This window comes from Vidua macroura, chromosome 4 (genome assembly GCF_024509145.1).
Source record: "Vidua macroura isolate BioBank_ID:100142 chromosome 4, ASM2450914v1, whole genome shotgun sequence".
NCBI lineage: Eukaryota > Metazoa > Chordata > Aves > Passeriformes > Viduidae > Vidua > Vidua macroura.
In genome coordinates this window covers 15,690,249-15,706,086 of record NC_071574.1, presented here as the reverse complement: position 1 = coordinate 15,706,086, position 15,838 = coordinate 15,690,249, and the positions used below count along the sequence as shown (strand labels likewise).

Genomic DNA, 15,838 nt, shown 5'->3' with positions numbered 1-15,838 from the left:
GAATCAACACTCAGAGCAAATATAGGCAGTGATTCAGCAAGTACATAATATAGTTTGTCTTAAAACATGTAAATTGCTCTATGGATTTGGAATCAAGTATGTGCTTAGCTAGGACTAATTGATAAGCAAGTAAGATGAATGTTCTGCTTATGCTTATGTAAGCTAAGGGGGTTGCATTTATTTTCCTGCAGCAGCTAATCCACATCTTATCTGAGCCTGGAAGTGATGCAATTGCCACTTGTTTCAGGTTATCACATGAATAGAGAAGCCCAACTTCAGCCATCATCACCATCCAGAAACTCTCACTAGAGGTCATGAAGTATGTGATACCATGAAGCAGAATGAGAACAGGAAGCACCACTCTGAAGCATTTCTAAAATGGAGCACAAAGTTTTATGTAGGTGCCCATCATTCAGGCTGGTAGTTTTACTGAGGTGGGGATCCAGCTCAGGGATTTAATTTAGGTGCAAAAGGCCGCAACAAGAGCCAGTGCCCAAGGAGTCCTGAAAGAGCAGCCCAACCACTCTGAGGGTGAGGTGAACACCACTCTGGAGCAGCTGATCAGCCCAGACACTTGCAACCCAGACACTTGCAGCCCTGATAAATGCACTGACAGTGTCACTAATATTTGCAGGGAGCTGAGATAGCTGCACATGCATGAGAGCCTGTACTGTCAATACCAAAACCTGGGGGACTGGAGGTGCATTCACTCCTTGAGTATTTCTTGCCAAGTATTTTGTGTAACATCTGCACTGCTGTTCCTCTTCCATTTGAAATAACTGCAGCATTTTCCTTCACAAAGAAATTCACCCTGAACTGAACTGTGAGGAGGGAAATCTGTGCAGTGTAGAAATCAACCTGCTCTTTACTCCTTCCAACACACACTAATGTTGTGCTGTCTGCCAGTCATATGGAAATGACTCTTTCTCTATACACAGTTCTGTGATGAGGCAGCTCGGCAGCCTTGGGTAGGGTATTGAGGAGCCACAATCTCACCCCTGGGCTGTGCACAACCCACGCTCTGCCTCACACAAGGGGAGAAAGATGAAAGGCAATAGAGAGCTCACCACAGAGCACAAAAGAGGTGCCACAGGGCACCCTCCTACCTTTTCCTGCAACAGCCTCTCTCTGCCCAGCACTCGCCACCTCTCCTCCTCTGGATGCTGCTGGTGCCTCTCCTGCTCCAGCTCGCTCACTCTTATCTCCGAAACATCCAGCCTTGCCTTCATCTCTGCCAGCTGAAAAGGAAGTGACAGACCATGCTGGGCTCACTGGGGATTCTGAAAGGCACAGCACCTTCAGGGTGTTGAGCCAGAGGCATAAACCAGTTCCAGATTAAATGAGGAAGAGCCATTTGGATTCCTCTTCTCTTTGCGGGTAAAAGAAAAGGAATTTTTCAGATCTCAGCAAAGCTTTCTGGAAAATATTAGAGTGAAAATTTTCCTGATAAGCACATGAATTCATTCTATAAACTTCCTGTTCGTAGCAGGAAAGAGTAGATGAGGAGTGTCAGTCAATGAACAAACTTGGGTTCTGGAATACCAGAGAAAATTGTAAGCACTGAGCTTCACTAGGCAGCTGATGATAATGTCTGCAGCAATGACACCACACAGCTATAAGCAAGGAATAAAAGCTATGTCAACTGGATCTTGGATGGAAAAATAACAGAAATCAAAATATATCTTTACAATTAATTTTGAGAGTCTCTGCTGACAGAGGGCAACTTTCATGGAGAATTTACCAAGACTTCACAAGAGATGGGACAAGAACCAGCATATGTGTAATGATGTGGATCAGGGGCTGGGCACACCAGGCTGATTTTCAGTTAACTGTGCTCTCAGTTATGTGCAATTTTTACTACAGTGTGGAGGGCATGAAGATCTCTGCTGTCATGTCCACACTGACCCTACTATTTTAGGGACCCTGCTTCTCTGGTTAGTTTATCCTACTGAAGACTGACACACATTGGCTTCACTTTTATATGATGAAGTTTTTTCAATTTATGAGCTCAAGACAAAGTAAGATATTTACCACAGCTATGGCTGGCTGGTATTTAAACACAGAGTTAACTGTCAGCAGGTGGCACACATATTGCAACAGAAGTTTGTCAGCATTGTTACCTGCTTTTCATAAAGCTGTTTCATACTTCTAAATTGATGATCCCATTGCTTGTTCACCTCCAAAAGCTGTAATTACCAGGAAGGCACAGTAAATAACACTTATTTCAACATTTTCAGTAAATCAAAAACAGACTGGCATTCTAATCCTCTGTCAGTGAGTGTTCCAACCTCCTCATCATCTGGCCAGTTCATTTATTTCAGAAGAAGCAAGTTTAAGGTTTGGCAAGCCTTACAGCCCATCTGCCAGTGCTTTGGTATTTCGGTTAAAGCACATGAATATTCAGGAAGCAGCACTCAGGAAACATGCAAATACACAACAAGCTACAGGTGGATCATTCACAACACTGCACAAATCTCAAGCTGCAACTCCTAAATGGCCAAGGACTTTCCTGCTAGTTTGCTACAAGTTCCATGACCATATTTCCAATTAGAAGGTCTTTGACTTCAAACAAATGAATGGAAGACTCCTACTGACTGGGATACTACCGAGTGCAAGCCCTGCTTGTTGTTCCTTGGCCTTTAGCAATAGTAGTTATTAATACAATTTGCCTTTGGTACTAAATAAACCTCTGCTCTTTCAGATTCATGGGCATGGTACAATCAGTCATCATGTGGTTAAGGGTATATTTAGGATTACCTCTTGTCTCTGTCTTTCCAGTGTGAGAATCTGTTGCTCCAGAGAATTGGATGATAAAGGCTTCTTTTTGCTCAGTAATGTGCGCCTTGACTGGAGAAAAACAATGTTCAAAAATTAACACTTCTGGCCTGTTCTCTTCAAGATTCTCTTGTAAAGCTCCCATCCACCCTGACAGGTGCACATCATGAAACTGAAACAAACTTTTTCTTACACCACATTTGTATCTAAATACCTTCACACCTGCTGGCAGCTGATTCTGGAGAGTACATCTGCTTCAAACCCACTCAGGCTGTGTTTTAATTGAAGCATTATGCAAATAGCCACTGAAATAACCAAAATTATATCTATTTGTACCATCTGAGACACAGAACACAAAAGAGGTTTTTAATTATCTTGCAGATGACAATACAAACAAGTAGTATAAGCCACAAAAGTTGAGCATGTCTTGGAGTGGGTGTGAGTAATTCCCCTCATTTACAAGAACTAGAATAATTTGTAGGATTGCCCCTGGTAAGCGCTTGCAGGCCCAAGGTGATAAACTTTAGCATAATGGCCTCAAAACAAGCAATACAGAAAACAAATAGGCCATTTGGAGAAATTTAGAAGATCAGTCTGCAATTGTTCCATTTTTTTTAAAGTGTAGAGTTTCATCCATGCAGGACAGCAGCAGCTAGACCCTCATTTTTATAATGGTGGTGTTGTATATCATAATTTCCAAGAAGTTTCTATGGATTGTCATGGAAAGAAGCATGTGATCTATTAGCGAGAAAGAGAGAGAACTGTACTGGAAAAAAAGAGACAGCCTCATAAAAATAGAACATACTCTGGTCAGATACACGCGCAGTGATTTTTGTTTCCCTCCCTAAATTCTCAACCAATATATGAAAAACAAGAATAATGGTGTGAGCACTTCTGGAATAAATTTTCTGTAGCTAGAGACTTTAATGCTGAATACCAATGAAGATCAAAGGACTGTTTTGCTGTGTCTTTTCAAAGGCAAAAATCCTGACCACATATTTGCCCCATGGCCAGTCCTGCTGAACTCTGATGTGGAGCCCTTGACTTCCAAGCCAGAAAACACTTAATCCCTCTTCTTGCAGCTCACAGTCATGTTTAATTTAGAGTATCTGAAGCAATACCTGGCAGCTAATGGAGTTATTCCCATGCTGAATTGCTTTCAGCATCTGGACCTTAGGCATATATTGAATAGCATGTTTAAGAATAGCAATAATGTGAATAGGACAACTAACAAATCTAACAACTATACATACACTTGGCACCAACTAGCCCAAATACTGCTCACAGAAGTTGTGGGGTCACTCAAATGAACCACTTTGCACCCTTTGTGCAACTTCTGGAGGTCAAAAAACCCCAATAGAAAACGGCTTCTTTCTAAGAATGCCATCTGCAAAAATATTTCTAACATTTCCTTCCAGTCTTACACAGTTTAAATCACTGAGAAAAATCTATTAGAACACCAAGATCAGCCCATAACTGTCAGTGTATAAAGTGACCTGCACCAGCTCCTGTTAATCAGAAAACACTTCAGAGAACAGCCAACACTGCAACTTACCTGCAATGGTTCTGCTGGCGCTTCCATGTCACTCCCACCTGCCCAGGTGCATCCAAGCCGTCCTGGAGCCTTTCCTTCACTGTGGCTCTTTGGAGGAAGAAGAGCAATGAAACAGATTTTATGTTGGCTAAAAAAGCAGGAGAATTGCTTTCAGACCCAGAAGGTCCAGGAGTGCTGCCTGTGGAAGCAGCCACAATCCAGAAAGTAGTGGTGGAATTCTGATTTTAACCTTTTCCTCCTTCCTGGCCGGGGCTCCCAGAATGGATGAAGCACAATGCCTATGACTAATGTGCCAGGCAAGGCAGCTCTCTGCTTTGTGTGCATGGAAATCACAATTGCCCTGCCAGTTCCCCCCAGAGAGGAAGTTGTATATAAGGAAAGAAAGGGTATTTGCTTTTTCAGTAAATAAGAGGACAGGCTTTTCTATCCCTGCTTCCAGTTACAAAAAAGGACTTCAGTAATTACAACAATTATTGACACTAAGAGTGAATTATCAGAACAGAAAAATGAGTGACTCATGCTTCTAAAGGAGCAATAGCAAAGTCTGTTAACAGCTACAGGGAAGAGCACCCCCATACAAAAACCCCAAGATGTTTAGGGGAAAACCAACACTGGAAAATTGATTTGTTTCCCCAAAGAAAAGCTGCACACAGATGAAGAATGACAGACGTTGTGTTTGCACTTCTGCCACTTGCCTCACCTGAGCACGGATCCAGCTTCAAGACACTCAAGACTTGGGTACTCAAAGGTACCCAACACTCCAAAGCTGTACCTCAGTTTCCCATTTGGAGGAAGATGTTAGCCATACCAAGTTAAGCTCACAGAAAAGATTAACAAAGAAAAGGCTTGCACTGACTTCCTATACAAAGTCAGAATGAAACAGAAAAGTGCAAAGTGTTCTCGTCCTCAGTCTTGGAATTCTGAATAATAATGGATTTCAGAGGGAAGCATAGAAGAAAAATCCTACTCCTTATTGTGGAAAGATCTCTGGGTCTATGGCTTTTGCAGTGGCAGCAGATGTTGCTTATTCCATTTTGAAGGAATGAAATGAAAGCTAGCCTGTGAAATTTGACATAAAATAAAATAAACCTATCTTTCAATTTCCAAAAACAGATTTAGAGAAAGTAAAGTAATCCTATGAAATGCTGAAATTTTGTAGCCACATTCCAGATATCTGGTTCACAATGTGTGACTAAGCAACTCCTCTTTTGCAAGATACAAACCCCAATTTGGAAGAAAGCTACTGGTTTATAATAATTGCATATGAAATATGTCCTGCTACCCTGAGGTTCTTTCCATTTTTCTCCTGGTTTATGGACCAGCTGGAAAACTTGTGGTGTATCAAGAGAAAAATTTAAAAACAAAGGGACATTTCAGATTCTACATAGGAGTCATCCTATTCATCAAAAATTAGAAGAAATTCATCTGTACCTATATCAAAACTAGACATTGAGCGTATCAGGTACAGCATTGACGACTATAAACTGGTGCAGAAAAGCACCAACACTGGGCATCTGTGTAATAAAAATACCATCACAAACCTTCCACATTGCACATCTGCTCTTGAGGGCGATGCCTCTCAAGCCCAGACACCATCCCTTCCCCAGCTCCCACTCTCACCAGTCTCATCCTCACTCCAGCAGCACGTTCACTTTTGTAGAAAGCTCAGGTAGAACAGTTGCATTTTATGGTGTGGCCGGCAAGGTAAAGCAGCCCCAGTTTCTGGTTTCTTCACAAGAGCACGCTGGGATGTGGTGAGTGAGGCTCTGAGAGGTCCCTCAGTGGGGGCAGAAGAGCAAACCCAGGGCACAGTCCCATTCATGAACCACAGTTCCCACTTGAAAGATATTAATGCTCAAATTACTTGGAAGAGAGGATGAAGCTGAGACCTTGGTTGATACTGTAATTTAGGTCACAACAGTTTCCTGGAGAGCTGAGTAGTTTCCTGGAAAGCTACCTGGACATTAGAACACTGCAATAATGACCACTTAAAGTGAATGATTTTACATAAAATTGGACAGAATAGAACTTAAGACTAAAGTACTTTTCAGTGCCTGTCTCATCCAGCTCAGCATTCATAGGAATAACTGGTTATCACGTAAAAACAGATTGGAGAGAGAAGAGTATGTCTGAAATCTGTATGAAGAGAAGAAATGCCAATGAATAGGGAACAAAAACTGAAGCTCTTCAGAGGTGGTGATATTCTTCCAGCCAAAACTGGAAGGTTGAAGCAAAATCATTGCCTGTCTCTGTGAAACAGTTAATAGCACCAAAAAGAAAGAGAAGGAGATGACAACATTCATTTTCATTGATATTGCAGTGATAAAGACATTACATTTATGTTTGCTGCTATCAAGAAAAACTTGGTTGTACAATAGCACTCCAGAAACCTCACATATACAGAAATCCTTGAAAGAAGGACACTTTGAGACCTATCAGTTTTCAGAATTCAAAAAGCCCCACAAATCTTTTAAAGCATTTATACTTGGTTTGAAGCTATTGAACAAAACAGTTTTAAATTGCTTGGAAAATTCCAGTTGACAACCAGACTGTAAAAGCAGTCACAAACCTAAAAATCTGCCAGGTATGGAAAAAGCTGCTCAGGAAGTACATGGGAGAATTTGCTGCCTCTCATACTTCCTAAGTTAACTCCCAAGTGGCATCTTACAACAACTTAGAAGCCTCTTATTAATTTGTATTTTATTTCCATGATATTCTGTCATTTCTATTAGTAGCAGCTTTGAGATTGTTGTTTTGTTTTCTTTTAATGTCCTGTTGAAAAATGAAAAATATTTTAATTTGTATTCTAGGATGACCTGAGCTTCCTGAGCATAAAGGCCTTTTACACATCTTTGGGAAGCTTGCAGTGGGAGAAAAATCAGAGCTTCAGAGCTGTGGCCAGCACTGAACCCTCTCACAATCCTCAGCACCACAAGATGATAAAAGTTCTCATTTTCAGAGTGCTGGATCTTAATTCTGGGAACAACTTGTGTCACAGTATTACAAAATATCACTCAAATTCAGATAATGAAAACCATTTCTCACTTCTGAAAATTCTGTCTGGTCAGTAACTGCAGTGAAACCAAGAATCACTAAAAGCCCTGATGCAAGCAAATGTGAGGCTTTCCTTGATGATAACAAAATCATACAGAAAAACAAAGTCATATTTTTTTCCTAGCTGATCATGCATCTGCTGTGAGCATCTATTTGTTGAGGATTTTTTTATTTTAATTTTTTAAAGTTATTGTTCAGTTGCAGACTTGTAGAAGCTAGATTAACTCTGAGATTACTTGGGTTAAAATTTAGTGGCTTTTGGGGAGCCTTCACTTTACTTATGTTTCAGTTGAGCTTTGTTTTTGGCTCTATTGCTGAAGCTGTTATGCCAGCAGTGTTTGCCACAATATCCATTTTCCCATTCTGAGGCATGTAGTGAAATGGTAAAAAATGAGAAATTTTAGCTGAAGAATAAAATTGGCTCTTGAACCAGAAGAAGAATCTGCCTCTTCCTGCCTCAACCTGGCCCCTGTGCCTCACCAGAGAGGTGTGCTAAAAAGGGATTTTCCCTTCACTATGTGTGTCAGCCTTTTGCGCTGCTCATTTACATGCTCCTTCTGACAGAAAAATAGGTGCAGATGCAAATTTGTGTCTTACTATGTGGGAAACAGATAAAATTAGAGCAAGACATGGTTTCAGAGTAAATCAAAATATTTGAGCACCAGCTCCTGCTTCGGGATTTCCTTTATCCACTAACCATAAGGGCATGGCCTCTCAAATACCTGAGCATTTGCAAACTCAGGCCTGCTGATTAAAATCCAAGTTTCATGTGAAAATAATTGGATGACAATTTGCAAATCAAAAAAATGCAAATCTATTCCCTTTCCTGGAATGGAGAATGCAGCATCAGGACAAGCTGCAACTGAAGGAATCATAGACTGAAGGATGTGCTGCGAATTTCATAAATTTTTATGGAAAAAAAATCCTGGCAAAAAGGGGAATTTGTTTACAGACACTTATAGATTAGGCTTGAAAGTGATTTAAGGTCAGATGGAAATGCCATTCTGCAGAGTGCAATTTGTACTCTTCACTCCAGAAAAATCTTACAGAATGAAAATGACCTGCTGTCTCTGACAAATAACTTTCTGATGAATGACACTATAGGGAAGGGTATACTTTTTTTTAATTAGTAACTTTTTCTTAACTTTTAAACATATAATTTGCCCCTTATTTTAAGTTCAAATCACTGTAATTTCCCAAATGGTTATTTTCTGGTGTGGGGGTTTTTAAAAATATTATTTCATAATCTTCATGAAGTCTACTAGGTGTTAAAAATATGACCTCCTTTCCCAAAACACACAATCCAAGATAGGTACTCCTAGCACCTTACACTGAAGTTGTTGAAGCTCAACAGGACTGTCAAGCTGTTACTCACTTGAAGCCCAGCTCAATAACCAGCCAAATGAAAAGTTGCTTGACTTAGAAGTATAAATAAAAACCAGCCAGCATGTGTCTAGTGCATAAATATCCTGAAGTGCACCTCTTAAGCTCTGAAAACCACACACACACATTTTACAGGCAAGAAGTGCTATAAATGCACCACAGATTAAATACTGCCATGGTCTCCCGTGTGAAGCATTGCAGCATCCTTCAGAAAGGGTCCAGGTGAGCACATCCTTTCTCTTTCCTCCTCACATTCCCCATATCCCCCAAATCCTTTCTTATGTCTCCTTCTGCTGTTGAGAGGCTAACAAGTGGAACTCGGTTTTTCCATGGATCATTTGTGGCTTGTAATTTCACAGTTTGGTTCTGCACTGACTTGTGCTTCACCACGCTTGTTTCTCCCCTGCCTCTGGGAATCCCCATCCCTCCCTGTGGCTTCTCTCTCACCGTTTCTAATTCCACTGGTCTGACCCTGCGGTGTCTCTTTAGGCTCGGCTCAGCTTCGTGCCCCGAGGTCATGAGTCATTCTGGAGATGGCGGTTTGCATGTGAAAGGAGTTGTGTGTAATTTCGGATTTCGTAGAAGAGAGTCATCTCCCTTTTACCTCCTCACCAATTTCCTGCATCGTGCCTTGGCGTGCAGCCTTGAGAGTTTTCCTTTCCCCATCCCGTGCTGGAGTCACACAGGTAAGAGTGTCATCCCTTGCAAGTGGATCATTCATGGTTTAATCACTCTTCTCCTCTGCACCCCTCCCTCCTTCTGTTCCTAGTTTGTGGGAAACGGGGAAATTCCTTCTATTCTCGCTATTTCAGAGGAGAAGAGTGAAACTGAGAGGGAAACCCAGAACAAGTTTCTGTCAGGCTTGTTAACCACTGCTTCACTGCAGGCAAAGACAATCGCCTTTGCAGGTGGCTTATGATTTTCTGTTTGCAATACCACAGAAGTTTGAGTTTGAATCATCATGATTTTCCTTCTCCTTTCTTCCTATTCATCTGAAAGCCTTTCCAACACTTCCACAGGTCTTTGTGTCCCACACCTCTGCTCATTCCCAGTTAAATCAGAACTTCCAAATGCATCAAAAATCACTGTGTTTTGGTGGTTACACAGTTCCAAGGATCTGTGTTATCCAAAAGGTACATCTGGCTACAGGGTTTCACACTTAGGATAATAATCAGTGGGTTTAGCTGACCTTTTAAAGTGCTATAAAATGTACCTTCTCAGCCACTCTTCCTCATACCAGAAAGTAGCTATATCAGGGAAAAAAATGTGTAGCAAGTTCATTGCATCATTTGAGAAATCCTAAAATTTCATGTATAGTCAAGTCCCACAGAGAACATCCCCTGAACATTCTTTCCTGGCAGATAAACATTGCAAAAGCACACTGTGATTACCTTAAGGGAACACAAAGTTCTCTGGGGGCTCAGCCTCTCTTGGGCAAGAGGTTTGGGGTCTTCACACGACTCCAAAGTGTTGCTCTTCCCTATCAGGTTCCTTATTTCAACATCCAGCTCTTTACTTTCACACCTGCTTAAGAAGAAAAAGCAATATTAAACTTTACACCAGAACTTGAGGCTTTCTTCTGAATGTGAGAACGCAAATCTGGTCCTGCACCAGGCTCTGGCTCCCTTCCTTCCTGGTAGCACAAGCAGAGAGCACCAGGGCAGTGACACACAATCTCCAAGTGCTTTGTGGCAGAAATTCACTTAAAATACTTACAGAAGAAGCCTTTATGAATTTTACCACTTTTCACCTACAAAATCCAAATCGATCCTTTTGGGAATTATATGAAGACTGCCATATGCCCTCAACCTCACCCACTCACAGTTTCAAGAGTTTTAAATTCAGCTTCAGCAAAAATCCAATCAGAATAGTTGAATATGTTTAGAACTGCAAAACTAGGTGCTCAGTTCAAAAAGTCTTTTGAAGGCACATTTTGTTTTCTCTAACACTTAATAGCAGACACCTGACATGCATTTTCAAATTTTTTTTCCCTTAAAGGTTCCTTTTAAAAACATTTGTATCTTGTAAAAAAATTGATCTGTTGAGAACACTTAAAATTATATTTTTTTGGTGGGAAAATTCTTTTCTTTCAATCTCTCTCCTAAGGATATACAGGACTTGGGTGCACATAAGGGCTTGTTCCAAATTCACAGAACAAACTTGCAACTAGGGCTAATTCACTTGACACACTGTAATGGTGGAATGTGACTTCCAGATAATTAACTGAAATAATTAACATGAGCCCCTAAATCTCCTAGATGAACCCAAGTTATCAAGAAAGATTAATCTCTTTTGCAAGCTTAGACTTCATTGCCTAATCAACTTAAACCAATTCTAAATATAATTAATGAGTGACCAGAAAGCAAACTGCAAGGCTTAAAAAAATCACCAACCTGTTACAGCAAGATTACTTCTTGATTTCGACAGAAAATACAGAATTCTTTATTTGAACCACCAGAAAAACTGAAAGCTGTAGGAGTTTGTCGATTATACTTCCTGAAGTTTAGACAGGCAATCCTCAGGGATTGAACCGCAGGTTCTAAGGAAACTCTTGAAGTGAAATTGACAAAATTACCTGATACACAAACCCATCGATCTTAATTGTAAGGGTAAATAAGTATGGTGAATTTCATGCTGATAGCATAGAATGATTCATTTAATGCTCCATATTTAAAACACAGAGACTGTAGCAGAAATGTATTTTCACTAAGCATGGATACAAAATAATTTCTGAGAGGAAATAAAATACCAAGAGTAGCAAATAAGGGGTAGTAAAATTCTAGAGGTTTTTTTTTTTTTTTTACTTGCTGTTGGTAGTTAGATAAGCTGTACTTTCATGGCCCTGAGGATTAAAAGCAAGACCTTCCCAAGGCACATTTTCATGAACTCCACAGTAGTACAGGAGGCTGCAGCTGCTCTGAGGGCTGGTGACAGGTTCTAAAGGCTCAGCTGTGTGTGGGTGGCAGGCGAGCTCCAGCAGCAGCATGGACACCACGTGGCAGCTCAAGGAGAAAACTGCAGGAGGAAAGCAATGAACCTTGCGAAAGAAATCCAGCCTTCTCTGTCTGGCTAAATGTTGCAAAATCCTAGATAAGCCAGGGCAAGGGGTACTTTTTCTAAGCAATTCTGTGCTGAGGTTTCCACACCTCAGGTAGTAGCCAGAGCAGGCACTCTGCACCCTCAAGTGCACTTCCCTGGAAAACAGCACTTTCAGCCCATTTGGACTCCAGTTCCTGAGACAGCTTTGTGCAGCAGAGCCCTCGCAGCTTCTGAGGCTGCTCAGAAGAACTGAAAAGCCACAGCACGGAAGCAGCCGCTCGCTGCTGCAATTTACCTGCCAACACAATCTACTCCGCAGCTCGGGCAGAGTAGCCAGTGCTTTTAAGCTCTTTTAAGCCAAATGAAGCAGCGAAGCCTGAGAAAAAAAAATACTCAGAATAAAGTAACAATGCCCGGGTGCAGCCCTGGGGCAGTAAAAGATGAGCAGCAATCTGGCAGGAGTGCAGCAGCAAATACTTAGGCAGGCTGCACTCAGCTCTGCTGCTGGTTCAGCCACCGCAAGTGGAGATGTGTGACCACAACCTCCTGAGGTCAGAGCATGAACCAAGCTGAGAAATACCCCAAAAGCATGGGGGGTTGGCTTTTAATATATTTTTTTTCAGCCAGGAAGTGTTCATTCCTCTGCTCTGCTCACCACAGTTTGAGGTAGCTGTAAATTATATTCACCTCTGGCTGTTCCTAACCCTTGTCACTCCCTAAATTATTCTTTCTGCACTTACCTGGGCAAGAGCAGGACCCAGATGTGCCTGGGTAAAAGAAAGAGAACTACAAAAGGCTCAGACCTCTACAAACCAATTTCTGCTCTGTGTTTGAAGACTATAATGAAAGTCAAAGTTACTTCATTTTTAGACTGAGAAACTATTAGTGTGTTTATCAGCATTTTATTATCAACCACTCTGATAATCAGAAGGACACATTTACAGTGGCTAGAATATTAATCAGATCTGCTGTGTAGATCTGATTTACAATCTGTACTTTCAGAGCACACAGATGCTCTGAGTACTTGAATACATCAAGGGACTCGTGATGAGGAGCTACCCCAGACCAAGACAAGCTGACTACCAGAGCTTCTCCCAGAGAGCTCTAGAGGGCACACAGCATTCAGATCCTGCACAGAAGAGTTTTCAAAACTGTTTTTGGTTTCCTGGAGTTCACAGGTACACCTCTGCACCATTAAAATTTTTCAGAAAATATTAAAAGCATTTTTCTGTGTTCATACAAGACCAAGTATATCCCTTCTATGTGCTAAAGCTTTCTAAAGTATACTTTGTAAAGTATATAACGATAGAAAAACTACATATAGCACCTTTGCACCACTTCAGTTTTTAAGCTCCACTGGCCTATTTTTAATTTTTGATATTATTTGTAATAGTATAATGCTCAAAGTAATAATGATTGATTGTTTATAAATGGTTGCATACTTTTTACAGCAACTCCATTTTTAAGCAGAGAAACAGAACATGATCAACTCCGTGCTTTGGGTTCGAGCAGCATAGAATGAAGGCTGAAAAACAGAATTTCCTCAAATAAGAAGGTAGAAGCTCCATAAGAGTCCCAGTTTTGCATCTCTTGGCTTTCCCTGTTTTTACTGGAAACTGGCATTATTCCTTACTCATAGCAGTTATGTGGCAACAATGGACAAACCTACAAGATGTCCCGAGGCATTTATTGCACAATACTAATACCAAAGCCATATAATTATATTTTAAATATTAATTTCAAGGCTGGTGTGCTGGGGTCATTCTCTTGTGGTGGTGAAAGCACAAATACACACCATAAACAATTGTGAAAAAAGGTTTTAAGCCAGGATTTACAGCCAGACACCAACACCATGGAGTCATATTTTGATGGGAAATGAATTCCAGAGCTTAATGGTAAAAGATGTGCTTCATCCCCTTGGGTGGGCATTTGGGATACAGGATTCTTGCTTGGCCAAGCCTAGGAAATAAATTAAAGGAAAAAAAAGAAATTTCTGCATTTGAACTATAGAGAAAGAACTAGTCAGATAAATTAAAAATGTGGCAAATTTCAAGACAAATTGTTTCAGCTAATATTTCCCTTATTTATGATAATAGAATTCATGTCAGAAAAAGGTCTGTAGAGTAAGAGGGAGAATCAGATTGACTTATGGAATATTTAATCTAACTTGCTCTAGAAATAGACTTAAAATAGGAATAAAAATAGGGATATAATTCTTAAAAGTGACCATTTATCTGTAGAACAAGCCTATTCTCATATGTTCCATGTAATTTTGCAGAACTTTTGCTCTCTTTTAATTCAGTTTTGTAGAATTCTTCAATTTTTTCATGCAAATATATTGGAATTTTTATATTCAAATCTTTTCCAATTAACACTAAAAAACAGCAAAGAATTTCCAGTCCAATAAGCAATAGGAAGAAGAAAATTTTGCCAAGAAAACAGAAAGACTTTTGTTACTGAAAGAAAATTGTGCAGCCCCGTAAGCTCTTAGAAGTTTAGCAGACTCTAAGCTGATAGAGAATAGTTAAAAAGTGGTGCAGCTCCCTAAGGACCAGTGGTGCTATTCCAGTACTCAACACTCCACTCAAAGTTTAGGCTTGGGAATTTGAGCCATAACTTTTGAAATTGAGCTCCACTTGTTCCATGTTCCACCTCATATGTACCACTATAAAAAATAGTTTATTGGGCATAAAACATACTGTGCTGGGACAAACACAAAAAGAACACCTGCCTTTGATGATTATGAGTAGATATTTAAAAAGAAAGGTTGGGGTGGGGGGAAGGCAACACATTATTTCAAATTGTTTTTAGCTGAATATTTTAACCTTAGTTTCACCCCCCAAAATTTATCCAGTATTTCAAGAGCATAGCTGGAAAGCCAACCAAGCATCAGCTGAGATTTACCTGACAGAACTGCTCTGTCTTCAGAGTGAGATGTCCTGCAAGTCAGTGTGGGATTAGGAATAATCTCACCCCAGTGCCAAGAAGAGAGCTCCATAAGGTGTATGATAGGGGTTAAAACATGCACTGTGACCATAGCAGAGAAACCACTTAAAACTTTCCCTCAAATCTGATGTAGCCACAACATCTGCCTCTCACCCCATAAATGTCCCTACACTTCTGTTCCCATTATGACAAAGGAATGGGCCTTTTAACGCACATTTAATAGGCAGCAGCTGTTGGGCTGTCAAATGCCACATCTGGAGAAGCTGTGTGCTGTTAATGTGAGCAGAAACAATTATTCCTTAATACTTTTGCTTAATTTTAAGAATTACACAAATGACAACAAAAGGGGGCATGTTCTTAATGGAAACATCTGGTTTCTTCTGAAAACAAGCCAAAAAAAAAAAAAAAAAAAAAAAAAAAAAAAAAAAAAAAAAAAGAAGCCCAAAATGGGGGGCCCAGTGATTAAGTGAAGCAGCACCTATAATCCATCCCAGCTCAGTGAGGAGAAGGAAAGCTACTGATATACAGGCACTCAGTGTCTCTCAGTGTTTGACTACTCCCCTCAGGAAATTTGCAACATGCAAGAAGACCATGGCTGTTGGTTTGCATTAAATGATGTTACTTATGTATGTTATTATACTTATGATGTTATTAACTTATGTTACTTATTCCCTCTATGCCTGGATATTCCTGTCCCTTGGGAAGTTTCCATGCTGCTGCCTCACTCATATACTCTATACAGCCTGTATGTCAGGGAAAGAGCATCATCCCCCTTTCACTTGTACCTTCCACTTAATTATACTACCAAGATATTGACTGTCCTCATGATGGACAGCATTTGGGCTGCCTTCAAACCTCAGGAAAGCCAATTAAATTATTTCCACCAACTTTCTCAGGCTTCAAATGAGCCATGAGTGAGTTGCAGACAACTGTCTCCCTGGAGAGGCAGCAAGTGGGGCACTGTTGCCCAGACTCATCCCCAAGGCCTCACATAGCTGTGTGTGGATCACCAGTGGAAAGGGAATTGATTTTTTGCCATGAAAATCAATCAGCTGGAAAGCTTGGCCAAGCAGAGCCACCACGCAG

At 40.6% G+C, this 15,838-nt stretch overlaps 1 protein-coding gene across 3 annotated transcripts in view; it reads right to left on the bottom strand.

Annotated features, from left to right (window-relative positions):
* Nucleotides 1-15,838, bottom strand: part of TNIP3 (TNFAIP3 interacting protein 3) — a 57,075-nt gene that overhangs the window by 15,950 nt on the left and 25,287 nt on the right. For all 3 annotated transcript variants that reach the window (XM_053976274.1, XM_053976276.1, XM_053976275.1), the window contains 5 exons: nucleotides 10,159-10,291; nucleotides 4,331-4,417; nucleotides 2,758-2,847; nucleotides 2,121-2,186; nucleotides 1,107-1,238 (listed from right to left, as the gene is read on the bottom strand). In XM_053976274.1, coding sequence (XP_053832249.1) covers nucleotides 1,107-1,238; nucleotides 2,121-2,186; nucleotides 2,758-2,847; nucleotides 4,331-4,417; nucleotides 10,159-10,291 — 508 coding nt within the window. The remainder of the gene's footprint in view (nucleotides 1-1,106; nucleotides 1,239-2,120; nucleotides 2,187-2,757; nucleotides 2,848-4,330; nucleotides 4,418-10,158; nucleotides 10,292-15,838) is intronic.